The sequence below is a fragment of the Bison bison genome, unplaced genomic scaffold (assembly GCF_000754665.1).
Source record: "Bison bison bison isolate TAMUID 2011002044 unplaced genomic scaffold, Bison_UMD1.0 scf7180017863888, whole genome shotgun sequence".
Taxonomy (NCBI): Eukaryota; Metazoa; Chordata; class Mammalia; order Artiodactyla; family Bovidae; genus Bison; species Bison bison.
Genome location: NW_011494460.1, coordinates 1,225,419 through 1,240,083, shown reverse-complemented (window position 1 = coordinate 1,240,083; position 14,665 = coordinate 1,225,419). Strand labels below are relative to the sequence as shown.

The 14,665-nt window shown below is 38.2% G+C and overlaps 1 protein-coding gene across 2 annotated transcripts in view; it reads right to left on the bottom strand.

Moving 5' to 3' along the window:
• Nucleotides 1-427: 427 nt before the first annotated feature.
• The window catches only part of NUDT9 (nudix (nucleoside diphosphate linked moiety X)-type motif 9), a 37,827-nt gene continuing 23,589 nt past the window's right edge, over nt 428-14,665 (bottom strand). For both annotated transcript variants that reach the window (XM_010833785.1, XM_010833786.1), the window contains exons 5-8: nt 11,770-11,881; nt 9,903-10,049; nt 8,383-8,467; nt 428-3,324 (exon numbers count right to left, since the gene is read on the bottom strand). In XM_010833785.1, the coding sequence (XP_010832087.1) occupies nt 3,149-3,324; nt 8,383-8,467; nt 9,903-10,049; nt 11,770-11,881 (520 nt within the window). In that variant the 3' untranslated portion in view covers nt 428-3,148. The remainder of the gene's footprint in view (nt 3,325-8,382; nt 8,468-9,902; nt 10,050-11,769; nt 11,882-14,665) is intronic.

Here is a 14,665-nt window from a genome sequence, read left to right as displayed (position 1 = left end):
CTTTTAAGCATTACTAGACATTTTAAATCAGAGAAGGCAATGGCACCCCACTCCAGTACTCTTGCCTGGAAAATCCCATGGACGGAGGAGCCTGGTAGGCTGCAGTCCATGGGGACACTAAGAGTCAGACATGACTGAGCGACTTCACTTTCACTTTTCACTTTCATGCATTGGAGAAGGAAATGGCAACCCACTCCAGTGTTCTTGCCTGGAGAATCCCAGGGACGGGGGAGCCTGTTGGGCTGCCGTCCATGGGGTCACACAGAGTCGGACACACTGAAGTGATGTAGCAGCAGCAGCAGCATACATTTTAAATACTTTTATCCTAAGAGTTGAATAGCCTCAGATTGTGCCCATACTGATGTTAATAATATGATTAAAATAGATGTAAACAAGACCAAAAAATTACACATGCTTCTTCAGATGATGTACTTTAAAATCAATATATTTATTAAAACTTCACAAATATTTTAGAAAATAACAGCAACCACCGTAAGTCCTTATACTGTAAGACAGAGTAGCATTTAGCTTCTGAAAGTGGTTAGAAATTTTAGGCGCCCTCTTTGGCAGGTTTAGTATCTTGCTTCTATTTGCATTTGAAATGCTTTAAAGTCTTAAGAACAACCTGCTACCAAGACAAACACTGGGCGTAACCACTCATCCGTAGGTTAAGATATGATCAATAAGTCGTCTCTGGGCCATGATTACGCCAACAAGCTCAGTAACATGAGCCTAATCAGATGTGGCTCTTAAATTTCAAGTAACAAGCCATAAATGTGCTATGGATAACATGAGTATTGCTTAAGTAATAAAGAATCTACCAAACTACAAACTTAAAGTAAGAAATAATAAAAGCTTCACAACCTTAGTAAGGAACACAAAAGACAGAGAATTGTTTCTGGGACCTCGCAAATCCAGTTCTGTTGCTTACTGAATAAACCTTGGGGCAACCTTTCTAAATTTCATTTTCATCTGTGAAGTGGGAATAATACCACCTAACTTCACAGGATTCTTGTGAGGATTGAGAGCTATAACATAGATAGTCAAGAAATGGTATCCACACTATTTATTTGACTAAATGTCTCTAAAAAACAAAAATGTTCCTTATATCTAAAATATAAGAAAGGCAAATGTGAAAGCAATATCACCTATTATAGGAGTAGATATTCCTCCAGAAATGTCTTAAACTAAAATTTTAATCAGTTTTTTCTCTATTATAGATGGTGCTGGATACTTACAGTGAGATTACCTACTTCTACCCTGTCCACAGTGTATAGTAGTTTTATCGTTTTACATACTTTGTAAACGTTCCAATGAAAACTCTAAAATGCAACATGTGGATCATGTGCTTTAGTTATTCTTTAAAGACAATTTTTAATACAACCTAAAATCTTCACTAATGTCAGTTTAGACGCATCAAAACTATTAAAACATAAATAAATGTCATTCTTCAGGCAAGTACTCAAGCTTTCTTGAGAGATTTTGTTAGCAGCTTGTTTTAGAAAATCCTATTCAGTGTCAGTAAGAAGCAATTTCTTCCTGTCAAACAGTGAAAGAAGAATCAAATTCTTCCACGCTGGGTCAAGGTCGTCCTACCCTTCACTCAGGGAAGCACATCCTTGTCAAGCACAAGTCCCATATACACACCCAAGGACCAGGATTTTATGGATTTTAGAAAACAAATACTGAACATAAACCTTATAACTCTTTCCGAGGGGTTTGAGGCAACAACCTGAAATCAAACATTCTAATGTTTCTCAGCAAAACAGAGGGGGAGTAAAGCCTCCTGTCAGTTCAATTAAAGTTTACCACCAAGAGCTTTGACACTAAATAAGGGGGGAAAAAAACAAAACCTTTTTTTGTTAATTTATCTTAGCCCTCATTTTGTTCTCTAGCCTAATACCTTTATCAAATATCTGAAGAAAACAACCATGCCTCTATTCCCTAAACCACCTTTTCTTCAAATGACCCACCTATAGTCCAACTGGAATGAGGATGGAATTATGACAGTCCCTCCCTCAGGTGGATAGGTGTTAGTACTATGGGACTTTCCCAACGGATATATAGGCCAGAAAGTGATAGGTCCACTGAGACAAGGCAGTGTTATCTTCCTTCCTCTTCCCTGCTTCCAAGAACACCTGGAACACCAACTCTTTCCTCTCCTCAAAGGACAATGTTAACAGTGAGTCTCAAAAACTTAAGTCAGTCCTTAACAACCCCTTCCTAACAAAGGACACTTTTAACTCCCAAAGACCTCCTCTGTCTCATTTCACTTATTTTCTGAACATCATTTTTAATTCATTTATGGTACATACAGTTACAGTAGTGAAAGTGAAAGTGGCTTAGTCATGTCCAACTCTTCTGCAACCCTACAGACTATATACAGTCCATGGAATTCTCTAGGCCAGAATACTACAGTGGGTAGCCTTTCCCCACAGTTACAGTAGAGTGGAATGCCTATATAAATTTAAATTACTAGTTGTCTGGACACATTTTTGTAATTCAGAATTTTTGGAAATGAGAACATGATCTTTTGTTCATCGATCTTGATCTTTTTTGACTAAAAGGGTGACTGAAATTTCCTCATATAACTTACAACTCTAAAGTCAAGAATACAAAAGTTTTCCATTTTTGAAACCAGCTTCAACAAGATCATATAAAGCAAAGTGTGAACCAAATAATTTAAAGATAAATCAGATTAGGCGATAGTGATTGGCACTCCTCTGAGAGACGCTTGATTCGATAGGAATAGCCTTCATACCTCAAAAGTCAATGGAGAAAAACAAAACTGACACACAAGAATTACATAGAAAGCAGAAATTATGGCTGAACAGAAATTCATCTAAATTTATCTTTGTTCGAATTCTGATTCTTCAAAGAGCATCAGTTGTTTCAATTTGGTTTAATACATGCTTAAATATATACAAAATGATTGTTTACAGCGCTTTTGACAGAAGAGCAGAAAATTATGTGTTGTTTCACCACACCTGCTAATTTTATTCTGATGCAAAACCTAACTGCCTGTCATTTAATGAATAATTTCCAAGTGACCTGCCCTGCCCTTTTTACATATGAGTTCTGTGATACTGTCTTCTCCTCCGTACATGCTCCTTTCCTGGCTTTTGGCTTACATGGAGACTGTGAGCTGTTACCCAGGGCAGCCAGTCTCAGAGTCCTTACTCCAGTGTGCATCTCGTTTCTCTGCCACACTTTTGATGAACTGAGCGTGACTAGCATAAAGCTTGAGTTTATCGCTGATATCCATCCATTTCACCTTTCCAGCATCATCTCCAGCTTCTAAAGTAAGGTTATCCATTATTTCACCTGGTACCAAAGAAAAAAACATCATCAAGAAAATGTAATGTATTTAGTCACTTCTGTTTCTGCATAATCCTGTACCTTCAAGTATTCTTATTCAAAATAATTTTAAATCATCATATTAACTGGCAGACTGAATTAAAAATGAGAATATTCCAAATTTCCCAAATGCCCAAATTTTAACCAAGTTTCTAAATTTCAAGTAAAGGTACCAATAAGCTAGCTTTTCTCAGACTTGCCTAGAGGTTCAGTGGTGAAGAATCTGCACTTCCAATGCAGAGGGTGTGCACTCACTCCCCTGGTCAGGCAGCTAGGATCCCACATGCCACAGGGTGCAGAAAAAAAAAAAAGAAGCTTTTCTCTCTCTTGCTCCTTCTCAGTTCAACTCAATCACTCAGTCGTGTTCAACTCTTTACAACCCCATGGACTGCAGCATGCCAGGCTTCCCTGTCCTTCACCATCTCCCAGAGCTTGCTCAAACTCATGTCCATTGAATCAGCGACCCCATCCAACCATCTCATCCTCTGTCGTCGCCTTCTCCTCCTGCCTTCAATCTTTCCCAGCATCAGGGTCTTTTCCAATGAGTCAGCTCTTTGCATCAAGTGGCCAAAGCATTGGAGCTTCAGCTTCAGCATCAGTCCTTTCAGTGAATATTCAGGATTGATTTCCTTTAGGATTGACTTGTTGAATCTCCTTGCTGTCCAAGGGCTTCTCAAGAGTCCTCTCCAATACCACTCTATTTATTTATGTATTTACGGCTGCAGTCCATGGTGTCGCAAGGAGTCAGACACAACTGAGCAGCTGAACAATTTATGGCTGCATGTGGGTCTTCATTGCTCTGCGCTGGCTTTCTCTAGTTGCGACAAGCAGGGGCTACTCTTCGTCGCTGAGCGTGGGCTTCTCATTGTGGTGGCTGTTGTTGTTGCAGCATGTGGGCTTAGCTGCTCCACTGCGTGTGGGATCTTCCCAGACCAGGGACTGAACCCATGTCCCCTGTATTGACAGGCAGATTCTTAACCATGGACCACTGGGGAAGTCCAGCTTTTCTCTTTAAAAAGTAAAAATATTACTATTAAAAAAAGAAGTTTAACATTAAATAAACATGAAACCTCACATCAAAATTCCAGAGGGATTAGATTTAAACATTAAAAAAATGAAAGAAAACAATTATAAATGATTCACTTTAGAGTCATAAGGTAAGTACACTTTTCCAAGTATTACACCAAATCAGAAACCATATACTTATAAATTTTTATTAAAATATCTATAATTATCAAAAATTAAAAATAAATGTTTTCAATCACAGTTCGCAATCTAAATGGGATATTTCTGTAGGATAGTTTGGCAGTATTTATCAAGAGCTTTTAAAAAGCAAGTGCTCTTTGATAAGCATTCATGCAACAAATATCAGATTGGCTCTTATGCACCAGACTCTGTAAGAGGCACTAGGGAGACCATAAGCAACCAAATAATTTCACTTCAAAGGATTTACCCTAAGGAAATAAAAAGAAAAGCTTATTGAAGTATTCAAGACAACACTATTTATAAACGAAGAGGAAAACGAGGACATAACCAAACTTTCCATTGAGAGGGCACAGATTAAATAAATGATAAGAGTCCACTGGATTCCCATATAATCATTAAAAGTGAAGAAGCTCTCCACATACTGACATGGAAATATGTCCGTTATGTATTAATATATTAAGTGAAATTGTAAGTAACAAAATAAAATGTAGAGTGTTAGCCCATTTTTATTTTAAAAACAGCTATACAAATGTGGAAGAAAATAAAATGTTAACAGTCATTACCTTTGGGAAATGAAATAACTGCTGCTTTAAAATTCTTTCCACTTTATGTCACCTATTTCCTAAATAACTCATTCTAAACACATGTATCCTTTATAATGATTACATTTGAAATAATAAAATAATAATGCTGCTTCTTAAAAGAATCAATCGAATAGTTTAGCACATGAAAGAGAAAGTGTTAGTCACTCAGTCGTGTCCAACTCTGTGACCGCAAGGACTATAGGCCCGCCAGGCTCCTCTGTCCATGGGATTTCCCAGGCAAGAATACTGGAGTGGATTGCCATTCCCTTCTCCAAGGGATTTTCTCAACCCAGGGATCAAATCCAGGTTTCCTGCATTGCAGGAGAATTCTTTACTGTCTAAGCCACCAGGGAAGCCCATTTCAGCACAAAGGTTTCTAAATCCCAGTGCTAAAGTGACAGCTCTTGGTGTACCTTCATGGCAAATACAATAAACGATAACCAATGGAGAACCAGAATTAAGAAGTAAACCTGAGTCTAAAAGTTAAAATATGATTATCTAAATAACAATGTTCTCCAACAGGCTCTTTATCAGATCCAATAACATCTGAAAAGTATACTGCCCTCTGGTCAACTAATAAACTACACAAAGCGAAATTTTAAAAAGTTAGTAAAGTTTATATGTCTGACATTTAAAGAGCCTGCAGGTCATCACTCCCATCTTCACACCAAAAAAATACAAACTGAAAATCAACAACTCTTCTTGAATATGCACAGGAGCCTGCTATGTCCCCCTTTGCCTGGCAAAGCAATAAAGCTATGCTTTTCATGTAAGAAGCTATGCAACTTCACCCAAAACTCTGTCTCCGAGATTCGATCTGGCACTAGCTCAGAGAAGCTGAACTTTTAGTGTCGCTTCCAACTTAACACCCACAGCAATAGAGATTCCATAAAATAACAAGGGAGCATTAACTTAAAGAACTGCATGGCTCAGATCTTATTTAAGTAGTCTCTAGGGAAATCAAAAGATGAAAGGAGGTGAAAAAAAAAAAACCACTGGGAGGAAATTTTGGTCTCTGACACCTACAATTATAGCAAATAATAAGTATAGCCTAACTCCTAGCTATGTTTAGACAAACATAAAACCTCACACTAGAGGTCTATTTGCCTCAGTCCCTTTTACTAGATACATCATGTTCACCTTCCAAAAACACTAGAAGGCATGCTAAAAGGCAAAGACCACAGTCTGAGGAGACAAAGGATCAGAATCAAACTCAGATATGGCAGAGATGTGAAATTATCAGACTGCAAAATTTTTTTTACGTTTAGAGAAAGAATGAAACAGTGAAACCAATGATTTGAACAACTCAGACACTATATAATCAACCACTAGAGGATCAGTCATTGTTTTTTAACTTCAAAAATAAATAGCTAACAAATTTATCAGTACTTAAGTTGCAGAGACCTGCTTCTAAATCACATATGCATTATTTTTCCTTCTGAAATATTTAAGTTCTTAATACCAAAATGAATTGTTCTAATACTTAGCTTACAGTTGTTGTATAGAAGTAATGAAACTTGTGCTGGGAGTTTCCCCAAGTTCAGCAAGAATGTAAAAGTGACAAATCTAGTTGCAGCCAATTTTATAAGGAAAAAACTGAGTCCAAGAGAACATGTGATTTGCACAAGGTTATACTGAGACAGGAAGGGGCAAGGCATAACCTTTAATGATACAGCCACTGAGGACACAATATAAACTGGTTAAACCCAACTAGGTCCAAGATGGCAGACTAGATCTTGATATGTTCATTATAATACATCAGCATATGCTAAATAACACACCCACAGGAGTCGGGACAGTTCTGAGGCTAACCATAAAAGGTCAAAAAGTGAGTGTGATCCAATCCCTGGAAATCCCCTCCCCCTTTTCCAAAACAGCCAGAATAATTCTCCCACTCATTAGCCTATGAAATTACCCAGCCCATAAAAACCAAACACCCCATATTTCAGAGTCTCTTGCTTTCTGAGACAGCTTATACTCTGTCTATGGAGTGTGTGCTGCTGCTGCTGCTAAGTCGCTTCAGTCGTGTCCGACTCTGTGCGACCCCATAGACGACGGCAGCCCACCAGGCTCTGCCGTCCCTGGGATTCTCCAGGCAAGAACACTGGAGTGGGTTGCCATTTCCTTCTCCAATGCATGAAAGTGAAAAGTGAAAGTGAAGTCGCTCAGTCATGTCCGACTCCTGGTGACCCCATGGACGGCAGCCCACCAGGCTCCTCCGTCCATGGGATTTTCCAGGCAAGAGTACTGGAGTGGGGTGCCATTGCCTTCTCCATATGTAGTGTGTACCTCCCTGAATAAATCTGTGCTCACTCTACTTCAGCTCGCTCTTGAATTCCTTCCTGCATGAAGCCAAGGACTCTCACTTGGCAGTCCATCCCAGGGACTTGCCTGAGACCTCAGACATGATCAGTCTCTCTCCCCCCATGTTTCCAGCAACAGTTGGAATGCAACATGAAGGCAACATTCAGCAACCATGAATACAACAATTAGTTCCCTGACATGGTACCACTTCATTTTGCTACAGATGAAAACAAAGTATCTAAAAGGTCATCCAATTTAGCAATAAAATGTTTCAAGAGAAGCCACTCAACAAATATTAAAATTGCAATTAATTTTCTAAATAGCAGATTCCCCCTTGCTTTTTACAATAACAGATTTCCACCCACCTGCTAAATTTTTAAATCCACTGACCAGAAGAAAATCATCCATTTGAAGTTTGTTCAACAGTTGCAATTTTTTCGGTATTATTTTGCATTTTAAGAATACATGCTTACTATAAAATTATTTCAAACATTAAGACAGACATAAATCCCATTTCCTTTATTATACTCGTACTTCCTACCCAAATCTTCTGCTTTTGCTTTTGCTTTTGTTTCATACAAATGGACTCAAACAATTTGACAACTTTAAGGCACATAATCAGTTTACAATTTTAACCTTAATTTTACATGCTGCTGCTGCTAAGTCGCTTCAGTCGTGTCTGACTCACCAATGGATTAAAGGAGATTCGTTACTGGTAACACTTTTAAAGCTTTCTTCTACATATTCTTTCATTTTTTAAAATATATTATCTTAATATCAACAATCTGATTTCATACAAATATACTTCTATAATCATTAGATGATTGACTTAAAATACTGAAATAGTCCAGATTTAATTGTGTCCTAGTAGGCTGCTTGACTTAAATTGATCCACTAATTCAGTTAGTTTAATGAACATTGGTAAAATTACCTGTTTCATCATGGTAATTCACAGCTTCTGTCTCCATCCATGCATTATCAGTGTTTCGAGGATCATCAACATAACCTTTATATATCTGTTTTTTTAAAGGAGACATGAGAAAAAAAGCGTAGAGTGAAAAGGAATGGGTAGAGCAGAACATGCTGCCTTCTTCAGAATCAGAAATATCCGTTGCAAAACAATGCACATTTCATTAACATTAATTAATTGTACACTTAAAAAATGGTTAAGTGGGCATATTATATGCTATGTGCTTTTTATCACACACACACACACAAAAGAAATATAAATATTACAGAACCTTTAATGTAACATTCCATATGCTTGTTCTAAATGTCCCAGGGAGGGAATCCCCTGGTGGTCCAGTGGTTAGGACTTGGTGCCTTTACCAGGGGAAACTAAGATTCCTCAAAAAGAAAAAGTGGCCAAAAAAAGTCAATGTGAAAATGAAATTAACAAAGTAAAGTGATTCCATTTATAATAGCATCAAATGAACAAAATATTTTTTTAAATACATAAATTTCCCAGGAAACAATAGTCTCAAGAACATTCTGAGGTAGCGCTATCTAACATTCACAAAACCCTCAACACCTCAGATTCTAATTTCAGAATGTAAGAATAATCATATTTGGGCCATATGCTTTTTTTTAAGACTCTTCATGTAAATATTTTTCTGTTTTAATAATTTCTGCAGGGGGTGTGAGAGGGAGACTCAGGATATATGTGTACACACAGCTGACTCGTGCCACTTACAGCAGGAACTAGCACGGTGCTGTAAAGCAATCATACGCCAATTTAAACAATTTCCATGGTTACAGTTTTGGACATACAAAGGCAGACTCTTCTAGTTAAACAAAGATCTATAAACAAGGTTAGTAAAGACTAATATTTAAGCTCTTAATACATGAAAAGACTTGGATCCAGCCATCTAACACAAATGTGACCCAAAACCCAGACAATATAAACAACTAAGAAATCCTAATTCTAGGAAGAAAATAAAGCACGTCAAACAAAAGCCAACAGCAACAAAAAAGAAAATCCATTCTTCTCCTTATTGCTAGTGCACATATGCCTCATAGTGATTTCTTAAACCACAAAGGACACATAAGCAAAACAGACATCGGACTTAAACTGTTATGAACGAGAAGCACTCTGAACGACCTAAGGTAAAATCTATGTCCTTTCAAAAAAGCTGAATTCTTGCAAATATTTTAAAAACAGAAAAGATTTACTGTTAGATGAGTGAACTCAGTATCACATTAGCTCACACTGAGTCTAAAGAAAAACTATGAGGAAAAAACGTATTATAATAAATGATGTAAAGTTGGGCTATAAAAATTTAAGTAGGAATTTATTCACAGAGAAGAGCTACAATTTGTTTTATGAACATGTATTTCAAATATACAGGTATTTCACTTTATTCAGAGAATAATCTACCAGATTTTCAGGTGAATTTTAAGTAATTTTCATTAATTCCCAGGACTAAATCCTTCTTAGAAATCATTTCTTACCACTAGATGTTCCTGGTTGAAGAGCTTCTGCAACTTTTCCTGTAATTCTCTCTTTTCAGCGCTGGACTTCTGTAAGGAGTTCAGAGCTTCCTCACCAAATTCTCTTTTCAGTGTGGCACTAATCTTCTCTCCTGGATCCACCATCCCCTGAGAGTCACATTTTTGTTTAAAAAGAAAAAGGAAAAGCTTTAATTCAATCCATAAATATTTACTGACTGATACAGCGGACATATATTGCTTTGTGGTGGGTGTTGGTTTAGGCGCTCAGTCGTGTCTGACTCTTGCAACCCCATGTTTTGTAGCCCGCCAGGCTCCTCTGTCCACGGGATTTCCCAGGCAAGAATACCAGAGTAGGTTGCCATTTCCTTCTCCAGGGATATGTTGCTCTATCTGTCCATAATCTTCTATAATATGCTCTTCTCTAAATCATTTGTTTCTAGCAGAAGTAGCTTAGCAGGGTATCAACCATATATATACTCAACCACAGTAAATGGTCCAAGGTTAGCCTATGATAACTGAGCCTGTCAGACCCTTTCCTGGTATTTTCCAAAGTCAAGCTACAGAAGGAAGGGCTGGAGGCAAGAATACAACAAACTGATACTTTCCCCACCAGTCATTCCAGTGACCTCCTCAATGTTCCTAGGATGTGCCAGACATATCCCAACCTTAAGGCCTTTGCAACTGCTACTGCTTCTACGTAAAGGCGCTTTCCCCAGATATCTACATGGGCCACTTGTCCACCTCCTCCAGATCTTCACTTAGATGTCGCCTTCTCTCAGGAGACCTTCTATAACCACCCTCCATCTATAATTGCAAGCTCTCCCAACACTTCCTAGTCCCCTTCTTTGCTTTAGTTTTCTTAATACTTATCACCTAACATACAAGAACTTATTCATCTTGTATGGTCTCCCTCATTGGAGTGCAGGCACCAAGAAGACAGGGATGCTTGCTCATGTAGCTCTGCCATATCCTCGGATGCTCAAAATACACTGAGGTGAACGACTCTCAAAATTATATTTGACAACAATAGTTCCCTGACTGATCAGAATTTCAAATGACAATAAAAACAGAAAATCCTATGATGATGATGATATCATTGTATTTTGCATTCAGCATGTGTGAAGTTTATTTGGCTCGTACAGCTACAATCTTCATTTTCATTCCATTTCACCCTACAAAGAAAGAAACCATTCTTGCAGATAGCAGAATGTGTATAGGACGAGTCATCCTCTTATCAAACTATCTCCGTTTAACAATACGGCATAAAATATAAAACCCGCTCTTGAACACATACACATTTTTTTAAAGCCACTTGAAATACCACTGACGTGAACTCAATAAAAGTATACTCTTCCTGATGATATTATAGAAACTTTAAAAACTGTAAGTAATGGTAAGTAATGTGTTATCTTTTTTTAAAGTACTGAAAATGTTACTTTGGTCTTAGAGTAGGGGATGGGTTCTAAGACAAGACTCAGCATTAGTGAGTATCTACAATACCAGGTGCTTTAAATGCTCTCTCTAATAATCCTGTGAAATAAATATGATTATTTTTAGAACAAAGGTCTGAACTCCACAGCACTCAGCTCCAAGTGGAAAGGCTAAAACACAAGCCCAGGTCTAACATCAAAGTCCATGTTCTTCCTCAAGGGTTGTAGAATTAAGACTCAGATTTTAACAGCTTTGTTGTATTATTCTACATTTGTCATTAACAATGATACTTCACTGCAAAGGAATTACTAACTGAAGTAGGGAGGAAAGAGACTTAAGGGAGTAGAAAAGATCCATATGCGATAACCTTGCATTATATAAGTAAAGCAACTAAAAAGAACTGAAAACATTGATTTGACTTTATTTTAATGCTTACCCCTGGGATTGCCCATTCTCCACAGTCTTTCCTTTTTATTGCAACAAACTGCAAGATGTTTTTCCCAGAAATGGGATGGGTGATTTTATTTCCACTTCTATCCCTTTTCCACCTATAAACAGTAATGTAAGATCATAAGTGATTCAGAACAAAGATCAAGGTCCTAAACCAAGCTTAAGACAAAAATATAAAGATGTATTTTTCTTTATAATAGTGTATATACATTTACCTCAAATCAGCTAGTTTTATAAAGAAATATTGTTTTGCATTAAAAAAATACTCTTTATTTAGCACTGTTACAAACCAAATGTCTACTTTCAATAAAGGATATTATAGTCTCCATAATAAAAATTCAAGATATACTTTTTACTAAAGTAAAATTTATCAAAAAGATTTTAAAGCAGAACAGAATTTAAAGGAAGATCATTAAGAGTTTCTTTTCTTTTTTATCCAAGGAACCTTTTTAAGAATTATTAATATAAGTAGTAAAAAAGATCTGTAATAATTGCTTTTAACAGTTCACCCTGTTTTCAGAAAAGAAGATTATGTAATACAGGTTCGGTTCAGTTCAGTTCAGTTGCTCAGTCATGTCTGATTCTTTGTGACCCCATGAACCGCAGCACGCCAGGCCTCCCTGTCCATCACCAACTCCCGGAGTTCACTCAAACTCACGTCCATTGAGTCAGTGATGCCATCCAGCCATCTCATCCTCTGTCGTCCCCTTCTCCTCCTGCCCCCAATCCCTCCCAGCATCAGTCTTTCCCAATGAGTCAACTCTTCACATGAGGTGGCCAAAGTTCTGGAGTTTCAGCTTTAGCATCATTCCTTCCAAAGAACACCCAGGAATGATCTTTATAATGGACTGGTTGGATCTCCTTGCAGTCCAAGGGACTCTCAAGAGTCTTCTCCAACACCACACTTCAAAAGCATCAATTCTTCAGCACTCAGCTTTCTTCACAGTCCAACTCTCACATCCATACATGACCATAGGAAAAACCAGAGCCTTGACTAGACGAAACTTTGTTGGCAAAGTAATGTTTCTCCTTTTGAATATGCTATCTAGGTTGGTCATAACTTTCCTTCCAAGGAGTAAGCGTCTTTTAATTTCATGGCTGCAATCACCATCTGCAGTGATTTTGGAGCCCAGAAAAATAAAGTCTGACACTGTTTCCACTGTTTCCCCATCTATTTCCCATGAAGTGACAGGACCAGATGCATGATCTTCGTTTTCTGAATGTTGAGCTTTAAGCCAACTTTTTCACTCTCCACTTTCACTTTCATCAAGAGGCTCCTTAGTTCTTCTTTGCTTTCTGCCATAAGGGTGGTGTCATCTGCATATCTGAGGTTATTGATATTTCTCCCAGCAAACTTGATTCCAGCTTGTGCTTCTTCCAGCCCAGCGTTTCTCATGATGTACTCTGCATATAAGTTAAATAAGCAGGGTGACACTATACAGCCTTGACGTACTCCTTTTCCTATTTGGAACCAGTCTGTTGTTTCATGTCCAGTTGGTCTCAAAAAAAAAAAAAAAAAAATGCTTCTCAATCTTTATCCCCTTTTTTGATAAAAGAAATCTCACTCTATCCTTTAATTTTATATTTCAAATTTAATTGAATATTCTTAAAGCATCAAGGCAATGTTAATTTCAAAATGTGCTTTTTGTAATCAGAGCCTCCTTCCCAAAGATGTTGATAAATCTCCCTGTCCCCTTCCCTACACCACATCTACCTCCGCCTGCCAAATGTTAAGAATAGTTCTAATAGCCCCTTAGGCAAAGACAAAGATTTTGAACTTGCAGTACAAAACCAAAACAGAAAGCCTACAATCTAATTCTCATTCTGCATGAGATTAAAATACACCAGCTTAGATATGAGTGTCCAAGTCTTTATAATGTGGCTGAACACTACATCTAACCCATGAAAGTGAAAGTTGCTCAGTCATGTCCTACTCTTTGGGGCCCCATGGACTATACACTCCATGGAATTCCCCAGGCCAGAATACTGGAGTGGGTAGTGTATCCCTTTTCCAGCAGATCTTCCAGACCCAGGAATCGAACCCAGGTCTCTCACATTGCAGGCAGATTCTTTACCAGCTAAGCCACAAGGGAAGCCCAAGAATACTGGAGTGGGTAGCCTAGCCCTTCTCCAGCGGATCTTCCAGACCCAGGAATGGAACTGGGTTCTCCTGCATTGCAGGTGGATTCTTCACCAACTGAGCTATCAGGGAAGCCCCATCTGTAATTCCTCCTAAAGGAGTTCACAGCCTAGCAGTGGAGCTAGACATGTAGGTGAATAAACTGTAAGACTGACAGCTTGATGAGTACAGATAGCTAGAAATGAAAGAACAATTAGTACAAGACAAATCTGATTTTAAGGATGCAGAGGGAGGAAACAAAGTTATAAAAACAAAATAATGTATTCAAGAAACTGAAAGTGTACATGGCAGTATGAACATCAGTGAGGGAAAGATGGATGATGAGGTTGAAGTAGGCCAAGAATTCATCAAATTCATCTGCTTAGAGAGCCAGAGAACGTTTTTAAGCAGGTTAAAAGCTGTTAGCAATTTGTATTTCAGAAAACCCACTTATTGTTGACAAAAGTTTGGAAGTTGGTTTGGAGGTGATCAAGACCAAAAGCAAGAAAAGACAGCTCAATTCAGTTCAGTCGCTCAGTCGTGTCCGACTCTTTGCGACCCCATGAACCCCAGCACGCCAGGCCTCCCTGTTCATCACCAACTCCTGGAGTCCACCCAAACCCATGTCCATTAAGTCGGTGATGCCATCCAACCACCTCATCCTCTGTCGTCCCCTTCTCCTCCTGTCCCCAATCCCTCCCAGCATCAGGTTCTTTTCAAATGAGTCAGCTCTTCACATGAGGTGGCCAAAGTACTGGAGTTT